The 19,926-nt window shown below is 41.6% G+C and overlaps 1 protein-coding gene across 3 annotated transcripts in view; it reads left to right on the top strand.

Annotated features, from left to right (window-relative positions):
* Positions 1-19,926, top strand: part of msrb3 (methionine sulfoxide reductase B3) — a 98,699-nt gene that overhangs the window by 17,827 nt on the left and 60,946 nt on the right. Inside the window, exons 1-2 of one of the 3 annotated variants that reach the window (XM_080191732.1) lie at positions 8,698-8,783; positions 9,494-9,620. The exons of 1 other annotated variant lie outside the window; for it this stretch is intronic. In XM_080191732.1, coding sequence (XP_080047858.1) covers positions 9,545-9,620 — 76 coding nt within the window. In that variant the 5' untranslated portion in view covers positions 8,698-8,783; positions 9,494-9,544. Of the gene's footprint in view, positions 1-8,697; positions 8,784-9,493; positions 9,621-19,926 lie in introns of those variants that run through there. One more of the 3 variants, XM_080191730.1, reaches the window with a different exon arrangement.

The raw sequence follows: 19,926 nt of genomic DNA, 5'->3' as shown, positions 1-19,926 counted from the left end.
AATGCATCAGTGTTGGGACACTAGTCCCGTCATGGGTTTGAAAGAATCTCACAATGTTTGTGATTATTTTTAGAGTAGAAATACCTCTTAAAATACACACTGCCATTAATTCAATGTATTACACAGTTGACTTAAAACCCAGTCACACATTAACTGCACCCCCTTTCATTGGTGACTGGAAATTGGATGTAATTTGATTTTTATTTCACTTCTGTCTTGACAATCTGAAGCAGCCTCTAAGCACCAGCATTACCGGTAACAATGGAATGTCTGCATGGAAAGGGGAAACTCTCCCAGTTGGTGATTCTGTTGTTACTGCTGCTTTTTCAGTACTCACTGGCTGTTGAATGAATTAAGGAAATCGGGTGACTTTTGATGTTGCTGGTAATAACCTCAAATGAATTCCATGTAGGCCCAGTCCTGGTATCTTCTTCCCTCTCTCTCTCTCTCTTTCCTGCTATGTCTGAAGTGCAGTAACATCCCCCAATTAGAATCATAGAACCTAAAGCACAGAAGGAGGCTATTTGGCCCATCGAGTCTGTACTGACCATGCTCTCACCCAGCCCTCCACTGTGTCTGCATTGGTTTCCTCCGGGTGCTCCGATTTCCTCCCACAGTTTGAAAGACATGCTGGTTAGGTGCATTGGCCGTGCTAAATTCTCTCTCAGTGTACCCGAACAGGCAGTAGAGTGTGGAGACTTGGGGATTTTTGCCACAACTTCATTGTAGTGTTAATTTAAGTTTTTACTTGTGACACTATTAAATAAACTATTAAACTAAACCCTATTCCCTTAACCTCACACATTTGCCCTACTAATCCCTCTGACATTAGGGTCAATTTAGCATGGCCAATCCACCTAACACAGACATCTTTGGAGTGTGGGAGGAAACCCACGTAAACACAGGAAGAAAGTGCAAACGCTGCACAGACCATGACCCGAGGCCAGAATTGAACCTGGGTCCCTGGCATTATGAGGCAGCACAATACTGCGCCACCATGCTGTCCCACTCCTACCTGCAATCATTGCACTGATTGGGTTTGCATCACTTCTTCAAAATACTGATTTTTTTTTTAAAGTTTGATTTATTATTGTCATGTGTATTGGCTTTTGCACACTAAACAGACAAAACATACCATTCATAGAGTACATGGGGAGAAGGAAAGGAGAGTGTGCAGATGTAGTGTTACAGTCATAGCTAGGGCGTGGAAGAAGATCAGTTTTATGTAAGATAAGTCCATTCAAAAGTCTGATGGCAGCAAGGAATAAACCAACAACTGCGTTGGTCACATTTAACACAGCGGTGTGAGGTAGGCAAAGGTCAGGATGCAGATTGAGATGCAGATGAAATAATTGGTTATTTTAGGCCAATCCCTTGATCTGCTTGTGAATGCTGATGTAGAACCCCTGTTTTATATTATTACTACCTGCTGCAGTTGTAAATGCGCCTAGTTTGGGGGCGTTTAAGAGATCTATGGATAGGTTTATGGACGAAAAGGGATTGGTATAGGCTAGTGGGTCATTGTTTTTGTAACTGGTCGGCACAACATCGTGGGCCGAAGGGCCTGTTCTGCGCTGTAATGTTCTATGTTCTATGTTCAGACTGTTGTGATTGGTAGCACTATTGCCTTACTTGTATATAGTAAACGTGGCTCATCACACAGCAACAAAGATACCATGGCAATCAGTCCAAAGATGTGCAGGTTAGGTTGATTGTCCATGCTAAAATTGACCCTTAGCTTCCTAAGATGCATAGGTTAGAGGGGTTGGCTTGGTATGGTTCCTACTCTGTCCAAGACCGCAAGGAATTACAAAGGGTCCTGAATGAAGCCCAGTCCTCACTCAAACCAGCCTCCCATCCATCGACACTGTCTACACTTCCCGTTGCCTCGGAAAAGAGGCCAGCATAATCAAGGACCCCACGCATCCCGGACATATTCTCTTCCACCTTCTTCCATTGGGATAAAGATACAGAAGTCTGAGATCACATACCAACTGACTCATAAACACCTTATTACCTGCTGTGTTCAGACTTTTGAATGGACTTACCTTGCATTAAGTTGATCTTTCTCTACACCCCAGCTATGACTGTAACGCTACCTTCTGCACTCTCTTGTTTCCTTCTCTATGTACAGTATGCTTTGATTGTATAGCACACAAGAAACAATACTTTTCACTGTGTACTAATACATGTGACAATAATAAATCAATTCAAACAGCATACTGGAATCAGGAAGAAGAAACTCTGGGCCAGAATGGGGATATAGAGCAGGAAGCAGTCGCAGAGTTTGAGTAGGATCAGGAAAAGATTTAAGGGCAAGAATTTTAAAATGGAGATTGTGGAGGTGAGCGGGAGGTGTGTGTATGGTGGAAAGTGGTCCAGATTGGAATAATCCAGCAGAGCTTTAAGCAAGTTGCTTGCGGATGATGGCAGGTCAGTAAGAAGAATGTTGGATTGGTCGAGTTCAGAGGTGACAAAGATACTTACCGGGATTTCAGGGGCAGGGGCTGAGGTTAGCCTAAGACCGTGGGACATGCTCAGCCCAGTCAGTGAATGGCTGGGATTGTGGTCAGTGCCAACTCAATGGGCCAAATGGCCTCTTTCTGCACTGTAGGGTTTCTGTGATTCTATGAACAAGGTCACAGAGCCATCTTTGCAAAAGGGCAAGTTCTAATTCTGCAAGCACTGCTATTGGACTCTCTCTTGCTCTACTGTTGTCTGAGGGTTGCTAATTATGCCATGATATGTCTATGGGGCAAGGCGACGATCCAGGCCCCAAGAGCTAGCTCATCTGTTATGGAAATGAACTTATGCTGTTGATGCACCATACTCTAGTCATCTAGCTAACTGATCCCTAAATTTGAGCTTTAGGTGTAGTCAACTCAGAGAAAACATTTTCTGAGGATTTACAACATTTTGCATGAATCCTTGTGAATAGGAGCAAACTCCCTGCAAGCCTCCTCTTCTCCATTCCTGGTATGGTTTAATTAAGGGACAGGAGGAGTACTGGTGAACAGCTACGATGACAGTAATTTCTCCCTCAGTGTCAACAAAACGAAGAAGGTAGTCATCGACTTCAGGAAACGTAGTGGAGAACACACCCCTGTCTGCATCAATGGGGATGAAATAGGAATGGTTGAGAACTTCAAGTTGTTAGGTGTTCAGATCACCAACAACCTATCCTGGTCCCTCCATGCCTATAACTAAGGAAATTTGGCATGTCCACTACAACTCTCACCAATTTCGACAGATAAACCATAGAAAGCATTCTTTCCAGTTGTATCACAGCTTGATATGGTTTCTGCTCTGTCCAACACAGCAAGAAATTACAAAGGGCTGTGAATAAAGCCCAGTCCATCACTCAAACCAGCCTCCCATCCATTGACACTGTGTACACTTCCTGTTGCCTCGGCAAAGAGGCCAGCATAATCAAGGACCCCATGCACCCCGGACATGCTCTCTTCCACCTTCTTCCATCAGAATAAAGATCCAAAAGTATGAGATCACATGCCAACTGACTCATAAACAGCTTATTACCTGCTGCGTTCAGACTTCCGAATGGACTTACTTTGCATTAAGTTGATCTTTCTCTACACCCCAGCTATGACTGTGACACTATATTCTGCACTCTCTCGTTTCCTTCGCTATGTACGGTATGCTTTGATTGCATAGTGGGCAAGAAACAATACTTTTCACTGTATACTAATACATGTGACAGTAATAAATTAAATCAAACAGCATACTGGAATCAGGAAGAAGAGACTCTGGGCCAGAATGGGGATGTAGAGCAGGAACCAGTCGCAGAGTTTGGGTAGGATCAGGAAGAGATTTAAGGGCAAGAATTTTAAAATGGAGATTGTGGGGATGAGCGGAAGGTGTGTGTACGGGGAGCCAGTGTAGGCTGGTGGAAAGCGGTCCAGACTGGAATAATCTTTCAGAGCTTTAAGCAAGTTGCAGCTTGCGGATGATAGCAGGTCAGTAAGAAGAATGTTGGATTGGCCGAATTCAGAGGTGACAAAGATACTTATCGGGATTTCAGGGGCTGAGGTTAGCCTGAGACAGTGGGACATGCTCAGCCCAGTCAATGAATGTAGAACAGGGTCCATAACCAGGCATGGGAGACCCTGAGTTACATATTCAACATGCCTATTTCACTAGATGCTGTGGACATCAGATGCTGCTAGCTTCCAGTCTGTTGCTGTCAGACAGTGCAAAACAAAAACCACAATAGGTGTGTAATCAATCGTCTCTCTCCACTGAAACTAAACCCTTGTTTTTCACCAGCTGCTTTATGGCATCTTATTGTCTCTTTCTCATAAAAGCAGATAAATGGTGGCTTTAACTGTGCATTCCAAGTAGTCATGATAGTAAGAGATACAGTATTTGTATTAATTAATGAAAATAGGCACCAAATTACACCTTATTCCCTCCTGCATGTTGCCCTCTTAGACAAATAAGACTATCTACCTTATTATTATATTTCACTTTGAAAAGATTACCTGGTTCTGAGAGCTCCTCTAACTTACTTTGTGCATTTTTCTGCTGTGGAATATTTCAATCTGTTTTTAGAAAATTCATGAATATGTGGGTCCAGGTCCTCCAGTTTCTGGAGGCACCCCAGAAGATTTGCTACGGGATTCTTCGGAGGTCCCCACGCACTGACTGCACGGAATTCCCGCAGGAAGCTTTAGCTTCCTTTGGGAAATTGCCATGTCTGAAACTCTTAATCTTAAAGTCTGAGACTTCAGATTGTTTGTTTGCAATCACTTAGTAGAATAGTCACCCAGGAAACGTTAGAACGATTAAAACCTGTTCTAACTCCTGAGTATTGACATCCTCCTCCTCCTCCTCCTTCTCTCTCTCTCTCTCTCTCTCTGTCTTTCCCCCCCACCCCCTCAGCCACTGGATGCTCTCAACTTCTCTTCCAAACCCTTCCTTGACCACCTGACTAACCCATCCCTCAACTCCACCTCCACGCTCCTGACTGCCTAACTGCCCTTCTCTTATCTCCTCTTCTAGCTTGTCGGTTAAACTTACTGGAATAGAGGACCTGGTGCTGTAAAGGGTGTGAATTAATTTCCGCAATGCCGTTACACTAAGGGAGCAGCGATGTCTCACATTTCTCAGGAGGCCCAGGTCAGAAGTCTGACTTGCGCCAGTCATGTGTAAGAAAATAGGAGTGCGGTGGCAAGAGGTCCTGTGTCTAATCAGCCAGGCTTTATCTACCTCAACACAAACAGAATGCTGAGTGGCAGCGCAGCACAATTTTTTATTTATTGCATGTGGGCATTGCTGGCAGAGCAATTTATTGGCAATCCCTAATTGACCTTGAATCAGTTAGGGCCTCACATCGGACATTTATTAAGTTATAGACATTGCTGTGGAGCTGGATCACATCATAGAATCCCTACAGTATAGAAGGAGGCCATTCGACCCATTGAGTCTGTACCGACCACAATCCCACCCATTCCCTATTCCCGTCACCCCACACATTTACCCTGCTAATCCCCCTGACACGAGGGTCAATTTTAGCATGGCCAATCAACCTAACCCACACATCTTTGGACTGTGGGAGGAAACCGGAGCACCCAGAAGAAACCCATACAGACACAGGGAGAAAGTGCAAACTGCACACAGACAGTGACCAAGGCCAGAGTCGAACGTGGGTCCCTGGTGCTGTGAGGCTGCAGTGCTGACAAGTAAGCTAGACCAGGTAAGGATGGCAGATTGCCTTCCCTAAAGGGCATTAGTGAAGCAGATAGGATTTTAACAATATGGCTCGTTGACTCTTCCAGGTTTTTAAAAATTTGAATTTAAATTTCACTGTTTGCTGTGGTGATGTCACCGCACACTGTCACAAAACTCACAGACAGGGGTGCACTGCTGGTGGAACTGGAGGATCCCGCTGGCCTGAACGGCCAGGGAAAAGTTCAGTGTCTGGAAGTCCATTAAGGATGCAGTTGTCTTTTTAAGAGGTTTGCTACAACTCGGGCAGTTTGTGTGGCTACCTTCAAAATTTGAATGGCAATATTATTTCACTCTTCCATTCACATGGATCATAGAATCATATGGAGCAGAAGAGACCCTTCGGCCCATCGAGTCTGCACTGACACGTGTGAAAAACCTGACCTCACCTAATTCCATTTAGTAGTACTTGGCCCATAGCTTTGAGTGTTATGATGTGCCAAGTGCTCATCAAGGATTTTTTATGGGATGTGAGGCAACTCTCCTTTATCACCCTTCCAGGCAGTGCATCCCAGACCGTCACCACCTTCTGGGTTTAAAAAAAACTTTTCCCCCGCATCCTCCCCTAAAACTCCTGCCTCTCACCTTGGTGGGACCTAATCTTTGTAAAGAAATGGTTGTTTGAATGAAGTAACTCGTACAGTGCTCTTGAAAATAAGCATTTTGCAACAGAAAATACTGAGGGAGGTTATTGTAGGTTTTGAAAATGATGACAGGCTTTTTGATAGAGAAAAGAGTTGTTCATTACTCAGCCTAATTGGAGAGTCTATGATGAAGGGTCATCAGTTTAAAATTACCACTTGGAGAAAGGAAAGATATTGGGAGTATTTTTGACATAGGGGTTGTTGGAACATGGAATGCTTTGCCGCAGGGAATGGTTGGATTAGAGAACACTGTACTTTTAAAAGGAAAATTGGAGAACTATTTGGATCAGTAACAAAGTGTGATAGTTTGGGAATGTGACAAGTGCCAGATGCAAAACTTTTACATATGCTAGCTGATCTCCCGTGGCATCATTCAAGGTAATTGGAGGTTTTGCCCTTATTTAAGAAGAGGGGGGAGCATTTTTGATGCAATGTATAATGACTATCGAGGAAGCAGTGTTTTAAATTCTAGTTAAAAATAAATATGAAATTGATTCCATATGGATATAACATTTAAGAATTATTATTCAACTAATCAAATTAGTTGAAAAATAAGATTAAATTGGATATTAAAAAAGGCTTATATAGGTTTAAAGGGTTTGAATGCCAGAGGAATTGGCTCTAGTGAGGATGTTTGCCTGTTTTCCCACTTGACCTTGAACATCCAACAGAGGCACTACTGGTGAGAATTCCCCAGCATCCAGAGGTGCCTTTTAGGGGGTAGCTCATGTCTCTGTTATATAGAAGGGTGGTGACAATAGTAGAGTTGTTCCCTTATGGATAACTCTGTAGTCAAAGACTTGGTTGTGCGATCTTTGGAAAGCTGCACTGGCATGCCTGATTGGATGCTAGATTTCCTCTTTGGTGAGCTTTTAAGAGAGGCAGTCACCAAGATATGGAATGCGTTCAACAACTTATAAAGTCTCCCTATAATAATAGATGGAGATGTAGAGAGCTGGCGGAAGTAGGGAGAGCTAGTGGAAGAGGGTGATATCTTCCACTAGACGAAGAGAGCTGGTGGAGAGGGGAAGAGCTGGTGGAGGGTGAAGGGTGGACAGAGTGTTGGGGGAAAATCTGCTGGAGAACTGGTGCGAGGAGGAGCTGGCGGAGAAGGGGTGCGAGGGAAACTGGTGGAGTGTAGAACTGGTAGTGGAGGAGGTGTTGGGGGGGAGCTGGTGGAGGTGGGCTTGGGGAACTGCTGGTGGAGGATTTTGCTCTTGCCGACATTGAATGAGAAACCAACCATTTTGTACGAGGAATTAAAGGTTGAGGTAAGTCTGAATGTCGCTTGCATTGTGGGCCACAAATGCAAGCATGGATATACTTAAGGCAAACTGTATTAAACTGGCTGAGGCCCTTCATTTATATATGGAAAGGGACTAACATGGATCCAGCGTGCAAACTGAACCTTGTATGGTGCAAGGTAAAGACTGCTGCAGAAGGTGTGTGTTACCTAGCTATTCAATTGTGATGGCTTGTCCCCACCTCACTCCTTCCACTAGCTCTCCCTACTTCCACCAGCTCTCTACATCTCCATCTATTGTTACGGGGAGACTTTAGAAGTTGTTGAACGCATCTCATATCTTGGTGACTGCCTTTCTTAAAAGCTCACCATCAAAGAGGAAGTCTAGCATCCAATCAGGCATGCCAGCGCAGCTTTCCACACACCAGCAGGTATAACAAGATAGTGACTGGGATTCCTGATGAATCTATCCTCCCCAACCCCACTAACTTGGAAACATTGATATATCAATTGAAGCATTGCTGGCTGGCATTAACCAATTTGAGAACTGAATCTGAGAATCTCTCCATGAATTTACTTCCTGAGTTAGCATGGTGACTGAAGACTTTTTAAGTTAACCCTGTTGTACACTTTGTTCATTCAAATAAAGGCAACAAAGGTATTAATCTAGAATGCAAATGTAACTATAAACCTGTGCAAGTTCAGTGGGATTGGTATGATCAGTGTGAATACATGCACGTCAATGAAATGTGCACGAGACTAACGTAACACATTATGTGCACATATGCAATATAGTTCCTCATCCTGCTTTGTGATGTGTGCTTTCACCAGTAGATGGCACCTCTTTTACCAACACTATGAACATATTATAATAACCATAAATCACGCAGTTCAAGTATGCTGGAACCCCAGTACTGGGGCACACTGCCTATTAATTGCAAAATACATCCTTGTTCTTTGCCTGACCTGCAGAGTGACATCACTGCCTCTCTTCCTGTTGCACTGTAGCTGCCTGACCCAAAGGCTTGACATAAGCCAGATGGCTTCGATTGGTAGGCGCACAGGCTGCCTGGTACTGCAATTGATGATCCTGAATAGGAGGACCTTTTATGATCAGCTGCGGGCACTGAGTAAGACTGCAGCTCCTCTAGGTAATTGCACATCACTTAAACACTTTCATTTTCACGACAGGCTCTGCGAAAGTCACAAGAATTGTTTTGTGCTTTTTTAAAAATTTTTGATCACCGTTTTGTGTTTGTTCACAAAATAGATTCTCAACAATGGAATGTTGCTCGGTGCCCTTTTTGGTTTGTAGCACCACAGTCATTTTAAAGTTGACATGTTTACTTTTGTTTAATGGCTCACTGAGGCTGTTCGCTGTGACACTTAGTTTTGTTTCCTTTTCTCTCCTTGCAAAAACAGGAAAAATAGTTTTGGCTTTGCAGTAAGCCAGCTTTAAGATGTCAGAGTTAGCGTAAGCATATTTCTTTCAGACACACTCCAGAATGGTATGTTTGTCCATGTAAATCATTGTTTTGCTCCTCAGGAGGTGGTGAGACTCCAGAGATGCCTACGCTCTTAGTCTGTGAAAACACGAGGGACGGGCGTGACTTTGAAGATTAATTTCCCTACGAATGGCTACCATGTTCGGTTTCACCACGTGCTTTCACCTACTTGATCCAAAGTCATGTACAAATAATAAACGTTGCTTTCTCACTTGCAAATATTCGACCAAGGAGCCAAGCTTGGAATTATCTTTTCATAGCATAATCAGCATTTTCTGAATATTATCTAAATAAGGTGCATGCTTGTTATCGTATTGATGTTTAATGGGATTTTTTTCTTTTGTTTCCCTACTTAGCTGTTGTTCCCTGCTTCTTGCCTCTTATTTCTTGGTGGAAGTATCCCAGTGATGTCTGCATTCAACCTGCTGCATTTGGTCACAAAGAGCCAGCCAGTAGCCCTTCGTGCCTGTGGGCTTCCCTCAGGTTGAATGTGTGCTGCATGCTGTGTGTTTTGCAAACTTTGGGTGCTGTTTCTTTTTTTAAATATTAAGATGGTGATTCTGCTGTAGAAAATCCAAGGTTATTTGAATGACACTGACCCTCGTTTTTTAGTTTAGCAGAATTTTTCTTTGAAGCCAGAAGTTAGCAATAAATCACTGCTTGAGTGTACACATTATCCCCATTTTGAAAAGCCAAAGTAACATTTACCAGCTCCTCCTTGTCTATATATTATCCTCGCTCAGCCCTGATGGTATCTTCCTGTTCTGAAATGCAGGGACAACCTTCAGATCCTGAGAAAACTTAATTGTGATCATTTTCGCTACTTGAGATGCTGTTCCTTGTTTTGACAGCATCTTGACAGTGTCACTATTCTCACTTTTGAAAAAAAAAGCATTTTATTTTGTACAATTTCAAATTGCTTTAGAAATTTCATTGCGGCAAATATGTAAGCTAAAAAATTAAATTATCCTAGAAGCGAGGAAAAGCTTCTGATGTCACGGGGAACATACCATTAATACGTTTTCTTGGTACACACTGTTTTCTTTCCTGGCAGTATTATCCTGATAAATATTTAAAGAAAATTGATGAGTGCACACCAGTGTAAACTTTAAAAAATAAAAACTGTTACATACATTGCATATCAATGGATACTCTTAAGCTGATTCCAAAAGTGTTTTTAGCATAAACATACATAAGAACATAAGAACATAAGAAATAGGAGCAGGAGTAGGCCATCTGGCCCTTCGAGCCTGCCCCGCCATTCAATAAGATCATGGCTGATCTGTCGTGGCTGATCTGTCGTGGCTCAGTTCCACTTTCCCGCCCTCTCCCCATAACCCTTAATCCCCTCTCTTATCAAAAACCCATCAACCCGCTTCTTAAAAATATTTAGCGAGGCAGCCTCCACCACTTCAACGGGCAGAGAATTCCAGAGATTCACCACCCTTTGAGTGAAGAAGTTCCTCCTCAACTCCGTTCTGAACCGCCCCCCCTTTATCTTGAGGCTGTGCCCCCTAGTCCTACTGTCTTTTTTGAGCGGGAAGAGTCTTTCCACCTCTATCCTATCCATCCCATTCATCATCTTATACGTCTCAATGAGATCTCCCCTCATTCTTCTAAACTCTAACGAGTACAAGCCTAGTTTATTCAGCCTCTCCTCATAGCTCAACCCCCTCAACTCCGGTATCAGCCTAGTAAACCTCCTCTGCACTCCCTCCAAGGCCAAAATATCCTTGCGCAGGTGCGGCGCCCAAAACTGCACACAGTACTCCAGCTGCGGCCTCACCAATGCCCTATACAGCTGCACAACTATAGTATATACTGTATTCCAAAATATTGGGTGATTGTAGATTCCAAGTGCTTTTTTTTCAGGGGGGGGGGTGGGGGGAGGTTGCAGACCAAAACAACAGTTCTTGTGATTTATGGAAAAGGATAATAAAAATGCATGGCTTTACATGGAGTTGCTAGCATTGTTTTAAATGGCAGCTAAGATGTTTGATGCAGCTCGTGCACCATGTACCCATGAGGGAAAAGCCACAACGTCAACCTTCCTCACTTTTGCATGTGCTACCAGCTTCAAAATTGAGCAGTGGCAATTTGAAGCGCTCAGAATACATCATTTTGCTGTGGGGGAAACCTGAGCAGTTTCAATTTGACTAGTTTGCACGTATCAGAGAGCTTTCTTTTAAAAGGCAGCGTAGAAATAAAACTGCCAGTATCAACATTACAAAATACTAAAGTTGTTGAAAAATCTGGATCAGAAAAGGCTGGAAAATGCCCTGTAGGTCCGACAATATCTGGAGAAAGAGCAGACTAAACGTTTTGGGTGTGGACAGTGGGAAAACCAGAAATATGTTTGTATTTCCACTTGAAAGAATGGCAGGCAGAAATAGATCTTACTTCAAGCCAAAAAGTGAACTTTGGGTAATAAATACAGTCCACTGTGGTGGGAACAGGAGGAACACATGTACACATGGTGCAGATTGAGATATTACTCAAGGCAGTCTGGTCAAGGAGAATCTTTCACCCTCTTGAGGCCACAACCGAGGAGAATCTTCTAGTTCCTAGCCCACTACCAGAAGCTGGTCAGTAGGTTATATATAATCCAAAGCACCCCTCCCTCCCCTTATTGTTGAGCATTAAAAATTTGTGACACCCCCCCCGCCATCCCATCGTTGCCACTCACTGGGCTATAGAGCAACTGGTTTATTCACGTTCACTCACTACTGCAGTGTAAATGCAAAATCTGGAGCCCTTAGAATTTTGCATTAACCAGAGAACAGTTACTGCGACAACAACACCAAATTCAGTTGCACAAGAATGTTGGCTCCATAGTCAGCTTGACAAAAGTTTGGGCACATCTCGATGTTAATATAATCAATATTTTTAAAGTAGCCGTTGACTTAAGCTATTGGGACTATGTTCACTAGAACAGGGAAGGCGAGAAGAGACTTGATAGAGCTTTTCACAAGTTACCAAGGGTTTTAATAGAGTGAGGAGGGAGTGATGATTGGTCATTGTATTAAAAGGCTAGGAAGATGTTCTTAATATGGTGGTGTTGGAACATGCAATGCTTTGGCATAGGGAGTGATTGGGGATGAGACTCTTGGATATTAATATTTTAAAGGAAAATATATGAAAGAGGAACTTGCAGAACAATGGGGAATAAATGAGGCTACTTCATGATTACCTTCTACACTGATGCAAGTTCTCAATCAGAAGGATGTTCCAATCTCCATGTGTAAATCTCCATGACTTTCACGCTGGGCACATTTAGTTGTGAAAGTGAGCTCCAAGGACTTGATTTTGATAATCTGCTAACTGTTCCCTGGCTACTTCCCAAACCTGAAGGCATGGAATGGCCTCAAAACCCCTTCAAATCAAGCAAGGAGAGAACTTCTGGGACATCAGCAAGCAGGGTTGCTAATCGAGGCCTGTCAATATCAGGTCCTCTGGGTCACATGAAAATAGTTCCAAATTTACCTTTGCATGTTCTATTCAATTCCTTCACCTATGGCACTGATTAAAGTGTGCCCAGATATTATGTTTCTATATTATTCTTCTGAACTCAGTAAATACCATACTTCTTATCACTTGTAAAAACCATAGTTTTTGTTTTCTCTGTTTAACTCTCCTAAAGAACCGGCATTGCTGGGCTTGGTTCCAGCATCATTGGGTGCTCTCTGGTAACTCGTCCAAGACTTCATGACAGGCCTGGACAGTGAATGTTGGTTAGGTGTTTGCCTTTGTGGCCACTGCAACTTAACCAGATCATAGTGACATTAAAGAACCATGCATTTTCCAGCAGGGATTACTTTCTGTCCACTTTGGGGAGGAATCCTACCTGCCATCTGACTGCACCCAGGGATACTGAGGCTTATTATAGTACCCCCTGCTCTGACAGATTTGCACAGACTAGAAATTGAACCTAGGATTTTGCTGAAACTTTGTGATTTAGCTAACTACTGGCTTAACCAGCTGAACCATCAAGGGAACCACAGTGCTGTGATTTAAAGCCCGTGGGTACATTGACCTATATATTTATCATAAACAGCAGCAATACAGAGATTTGCTTACACTGTCAACTTTTGGTCTATCATAGATATTACAAACAGCACAGTATCAAAATTAACTTTACACATTATATTATCCTCTACATTCCTTCTAAATACTCTGAACTTTTAATTAAGCAAACATTATTTTGCATTGCTGATAACTAGCGCATGCCAGCGTTGACTGTTGTCAATTTAATTGTAATTGCAAATATTTTATCCTGCTGAATAGTTTTAGTTTTACTCAAGGTTTTTTTTTGCTTAATTGTATTTATTTTGTTTCAGTGAAACTTTAGAAGTTCCAGTAGATGGCATGTGTGAGTGACTTTTAGATTATACTAATATGCAACTAACAAGCACATTGAAGCTACTATTACATCCAAGAAAACAGGCACCTTTGTTGAAATTATTTCACCAAGCATTAAACTACAGATGTACAAGCATTTGTCTTTATTAATTGCACAATAAATATGAAGTAATAAATGGATTAGAATGATCCAAATGACAAACTGCTCAAGTTATCTGAATATCTTTGAGAACCCAGAGAATGAAATTTAACCTTTAAGATATCCTTCCAGATATTTACCTTCAGTTTTAAATTGAATGATGTTGTACAAGCTGATATTTCTTACTATCGTCAGGGTGCATGGTCCCTACATTTGTTTTCTGATGTGCCACATTTTGCTATCCATGTTCATATTATCAGTCTGTCAGAGAGAGAGGGAAACCAACCTGACCAAAGCATTGTGTAAAAAAACACATTCTGTGTCAAGAAAGTGATGTTTTGCAGGGAGGTTATGGAAGAAACATTTTGCATGCATTTTATTTTGGGGCACGAAGCAGCAGGAGAGCATTTGATACATAAAACCGCATCTGTCAGTACTTGGAAATGAGCAAGAATCATACAGTCTCTAGAGAAACCGCTTTTAATGTCAGAATCCTTACTAGGTTGGAAAAAAGGAGGTGCGTTCTCCTGATCTCAGAGGAGCTGGGGAAGGGAACACTGAATTATTTTGAAGCATTTTCTACAGCAGACTGCCTCTGTCAATGCAGTGCTGCATACTCTGCTTTGCCTTTTTGTTCTGTGTTAGAATAGTCTCCAGTTATTTGCTTAATTATTTAGTATTTCAGTAGCCTGCTAATTAATGCAACGTTGCTACTTGGAACACTTGCTTCCCTGTATGTAACAACCTACACAGTGGTTAGAATTTTTCTAGGGGGGGAGGTGGCATTGGTGGAGGAAGGACAAAGGGAATTGTTTATAATAATGTTTCAAATAATGAAATATTTTGGGGGGGGAGTGGTTTATACTAACTTTATAAGGTGGGCACTAACAAGGTCCATTATTGCTGTATCGCATAAGTAATAGGCACCGGGAATATTTTTTTAAAAATGTCTCTGATTGGACTTCTTTCATCCTTAAGATTAGACTACCAACCTTATCTAAATCATCAACTTTCCTGTCACCTCTCATTTGTCCAGATAGTTTGATGTTAAAACACAAGTACAAGTCAATGGGCACATGACCTACTTCACAGTAAAAAAAAAAGTAAGAATGACATGGATGCTTTGCATTTCCTGATGTTTAAAGTATTACAATCAGTGGTTGCATTTTTCAAGTTCAACATCCAAAGGTTCCTCCTGCCCCCCCCTCCTTGTTTAATCTTTTGAAATTAAATACCTTGGAAGTATTTAAATCCTCTAATACAGAAGTTGTTCTTTTTCACTTTTGATTGCCTGGATAAAGATCCTCACAGTGGTTGTCCATTGCAAAAAATTCCATCTCGTTCTGCAGATGCATTTTGTTGAAGAAAGTTATTGCTGCCTTAATAGTTATTTACAGGTGGCAAATGATCCTGCGTTTCCTCTGCAAAATGTGGCCCATCTTTAAAGTTGCTTCACACGAACGTTCATTGCAATGTTTTGCCTTGAAATTTTCAAGATAGTTTAATTGCTGGTTTGAGATTTTGTCTCATGACCTATACCATAGATATGATTCTGCACAGTTGAGAAAGTCTGAGAAAGTAATTTTAAAGTAGCATTTGCAAAGTTTCATAGGGGTTCAGTGTTGAGGTCTTTAAAGCAAAAATCATTCCATAAGCGTCCCAGGTAATTACAGGTTTGTTTCACTCGATTGGGTTAAATGTATACAGTGGTATAGCTTTCAAATAAATGGCCAGAACGTCTTATCTCAACTGCCCCCAGGAATACCCCAGAAGATGCACTGATGGACCCTTCCCTCCAGAAGTCCCCTTGTAAGGATGGCACAGAAATTGCTGAGGAAGTTCAGACTTCTGATGGGCAATTACCCTGCGTCGGGAACCATCCCAGTCTCCAGTTTAAAGTGGAGACTTTGCATAGTTCTGACTCTCTTGGCAAAATAGTTATTCAAGAAAAGTTTAAAACCACTTCTAACTCCTGGGTAACTATAAGACCAGCAAGCTCCTCCCCACCCCCCTCTGGACCAGACTACCTGCTTGACCTCACCACCCGACCCTGCCCTCCTTGAGCCATCCTCTCACCCTCCCAACCATCTACCTATTATCTGACCTGTTTACCTTCACCCTGGCTTCTCAAAGTGGCTGGGACCTTTAAACTTATCTGCTCTATGGCAGCTAGTTTAGCTTAAGAAAAGGGAGCATGGCTTCATTTCCCCAAGGCTGCCACCCTGCACCGAAGGGCTTGGGAACCCATTGCACTGCTGTTTACTAACGAGTAAGAAGTCTCACAACACCAGGTTAAATCCAACAGGTTTATTTGGTAGCAAAAGCCACTAGCTTTCGGAACGCTGCTCCTTCTTGCCTGACTTTGCCTGACTTTACCTGACAAAGAAAGCTCCGAAAGCTGGTGGCTTTTGCTGCCAAATAAATGTGTTGGACTTTAACCTGGTGTTGTGAGACTTCTTACTGTGTTACCCAAGTCCAATGCGGGCATCTCCACAGCTTTTCTAACTAGGCCATGAATCAAAATTTGGGTAAATGTATAGCCCCTAACTAACATAAGTAAAAGGCGGGAGAATGGCAATCTGATTGTGATTGCCATTCCTCTGAAGTTCTGGGATGGTCAATACAAAGCTCACTGTTGAAAAAGATACTCTCTTTAAAGTAACTCTAGTAAGATAAAACGTGATAATATCCTATATACTCATTAGGAGCTCTTCGCCTTGATGTTTCCGTAGCACCTTGCAGCCAACAAAAAGGTGAATCAGGAGTGGGGGTGGGTGGTAGAATTCCTTAAAACTGGAACAATGCAGTTGTTTTGTGTTCTCGATTCCTTTATAAAGTGCCATCATTTCAAATAATGGTTTCAAACCTGTTTAACATAATTATTCCAGTGCTCAGACAACAAACTTCAGTGCTCAAATAAAACCAAATTTTCTCAGTATTTTACTAATTAAGGGGGGGGAAACCTTGGTTAACCTTGTTATTGACCCAGTACTGTAGGAATGAATGGAGAGGAAATGGGCTTTAGGTGATTGACAAGGTAATCTGCTTCTTATTTAATAAAATATGTAAAAATGTTTGAACATCAGCACAAAAAAAACTTTATCTAAATGCGAACCTACAACTAAACGACTTCAGTGAGATCCGAGACGTTTAGAAAATTATATTCCGATTTAAATCTAGACAGTTTCAACATTTATCTTATGCTGTGACTAAAGCAGCAATGTTGTTAAAATAGCAAGGTCTGTTTTTCTTTATATAACCCAAATGGCCTGTTTTCTCTTTGCCCTCCTCCCACTCGCCTCTCCCCCTCCCGCCCCTTTCGTTAACCCCCCCCTCCCCCCCACAAAAATATAGGTTTTCAATTTCTCTAAAACTGGAAAATTAGCGGAGTAGAACTTCTGAATATTCCGTACCAGAAACTGACATTAACAGGCATAATGGAATTTCTTGACAATGCGTTATTGTTCCTAATTTAAAAAGGAGCTCTCCTATCTGTAAGTTTAATTCTTTTATTAAAATAATGTACATGAAGCCAACAAAAAAACTTAACTTATTAAAGCTAATTGGATTTCTTCTCAACAAGCCAGTTGCAAAACCGTTTACCAAGTGGAAAGTTGCGTTTACGTTCAAAGTTTGAAAATGCTGAATGTTCAAGAAATTCTGCTAATTAGAAACTGATGTTTTATATACACCCAAAGCAAATAACTTGTAGAATATGACATGAAGCACATTCTAGCAAATTCTGTGAATACTGATTTAGCAGTTCTTGCAAGGCTAACAAAGAAACCAGGAATGAAATCTTTATCCTTTCCAAATAAGACTGAAGTTAACAAAGGAATACAGCAGTGCTCTTTCAAAGCCTGTCACTGGTATGAAATCCTACCACACAAGGTTAATGAGAACATTGGTAAAAGGAAAATAATTATGTTTCAGATATTCCCATTGAAAGCAATTGACTGTGCAAAATTAGAGTGAATTAAAAACCAATATTTTCCAATGATGCTTTAATGGTTTCAGCTCCAAAAATAAAACTTGGGCAAAAAAAAGTAGCTGATCTTTAGCAATAAATAAATGTTAAGCGAGTACCAGATAGTGGGATTACTTTTTAAAAGAAACGCAAAAGTAAGGAACAACATTCCTTAAGTGAGATGCCAGTATCTGTGTTTGGAGTTGTTTTTATGAATACTTTGTAGTAATGACTCAAGGTAAAAGTTGAAAAGCATTCAATGTTAGGAAATTGCAATCCAATACCATGTAATTTAAACCTGCAGTTGCTTCTCTGTGGTAAATGACATACAGATGGGCAACTCTGGTCCTTGTAGTTTGTGTGCACAATTGGCCTTTTTATACAGAGTACACATTTCTCAGTAACAAACGTATTATTTGTTGGTGTTTTACTTTTTTATACTTTCCTCTTTTTTATGCAAGTATCTCTGAGACTAATTTTCTACAAAACGCCTGTAAGTCAGTTCTGCATATGTTAAACTTTGACTAAAATAATAGAGGAAAATTGAACCTTGAGTTTGCTCTCTGATTTTTCTCCTGATTACCACCTTTTCCAGAAGGCAGGGTTTAAAGCTTGGGATTAATTCATCGGCTGGGCTGGCTTTGCAGTGTCACACCACATGTGTGAGCTTGAACCGTATATATCGGCAGGCTATTTGACTGTAGTGGTGGCCAGAGCTAAGGTGTGTCCTGATTAACAATTTAACTGCACTTTAGCTGGCCGTCTTCAGCTACAGGAGTAGGAAACCTGACTGTTCTTTTCCCCACAATTTTGTTTATGGCTGTTGAGACCAATTGCAACATCCTCTGCAATCTTACTGGGGTAAAGTAAATTTAGCACAGCTAAGGAATCACCTAGGATTGTAGCTAAGTTCGTACCCACTTATCTATTCAACAAATCATCAGTACAGTGGCACAGTGGTTAGCATTGCTGCTTCACAGTTCCAGAGACCCGGATTTGATTCCCAGCTTGGGTCACTGTCTGTGTGGAGTTTGCACATTCTCCCTGTGCCTGCGTGGGTTTTCTCCGATTTCCTCCCACTGTCTGAAAGACGTACAGGTTAGGTGAATTGGCCATGTTAAATTCTCCCTCAGTGTACCCAGAATGTGGCGAATTGGGGATTTTCACAGTAACTTCATTGCAGTATGAATGTAAGCCTACTTGTGACTAACAAATAAACTTTATTTCCATTAAATTAACTTTTGGGATATAACAATTGGCTGTTAAAAGTAGGCTGATGTATTTGTATAAGAGATAAACTGCAGTCCTCTGGTGAGTTGTTTACAATCAAATTTTGTGTCGTATACAATAAACTAGGATGGATTCAAATTGTATGTTATCAACTTCAGTTGGAAGTTAGAAGAATGATTTTGCTGTTGCATGAAACAACTCATTATGGCACTGCAAGTGATTGCTAGTATTCTGTAGCAGATCCAATCAATGAAATATCAGACTGCGGTGTGGAAAATAACTTGAACGAGATTAAAAGCGCCGGAGTGATTGGGCAAATGAAACCGTCAGTTGAGCAAGTCTGATGTTCATTATATAGCTGGAACTTTTGCGGATGTAGTATCTTTTCGATGTTTCACCTTCTGAAACATGGTAGGTTCTAATTATAAGATACAAAGGAAAAGTCTTTGAAAAGGATGTAACCCTAATAAATTAATTATGTAATCCTACAATGCTTAATTGATAAACCGTGCTCCTCGCATACTAGCCATGGAATCCTGACAAGTCCACAGAGTTTCTAACTGACCGAAATGGCCATTTTAAAAAAAAATCACCACTGTTGGCACCTTTATTCTTCTAGCAATGACATTGTTGGCATTTGGACACGATATTAAATCCAATTGTAGGAAAACTCGTGTTGGGGAATAGCTGTATTGGCACTCATTTAGAATGCAAATTAATAATGTTTGTTGGACAACAAAGATTAATACTTAACCGTAGAATCCATTTGAACTATCAAATCTGCACCGACCACAATCCCACCCAGGCCATATTCCCATGCATTTACCCTAGCTTGTCCCCCTGACACTAAAGGACAATTTAGCATGGCCATTCCATCTAATCCCACATCTTTGGACCAAGAGAGGAAACCAGAGCACCCAGCAGAAACCCGCGCAGACACGGGGAGAACATGCAAACTTCACAGACAGTGACCCAAGCTGAGATTTGAACCCAGGTCCCCAGTGCTATGAGGCAGCACTGCTATCCACGATGCTACCGTGCCGCTTCCAGCTCCACAAGTCAAGACATGGCACAATACACCCTTCCTGTGGATC

This window comes from Carcharhinus amblyrhynchos, chromosome 6, assembly GCF_965287045.1.
Source record: "Carcharhinus amblyrhynchos chromosome 6, sCarAmb.v2.hapA, whole genome shotgun sequence".
In the NCBI taxonomy this organism is placed as follows: Eukaryota; Metazoa; Chordata; class Chondrichthyes; order Carcharhiniformes; family Carcharhinidae; genus Carcharhinus; species Carcharhinus amblyrhynchos.
This window is presented reverse-complemented; position numbering and strand designations above follow the sequence as displayed.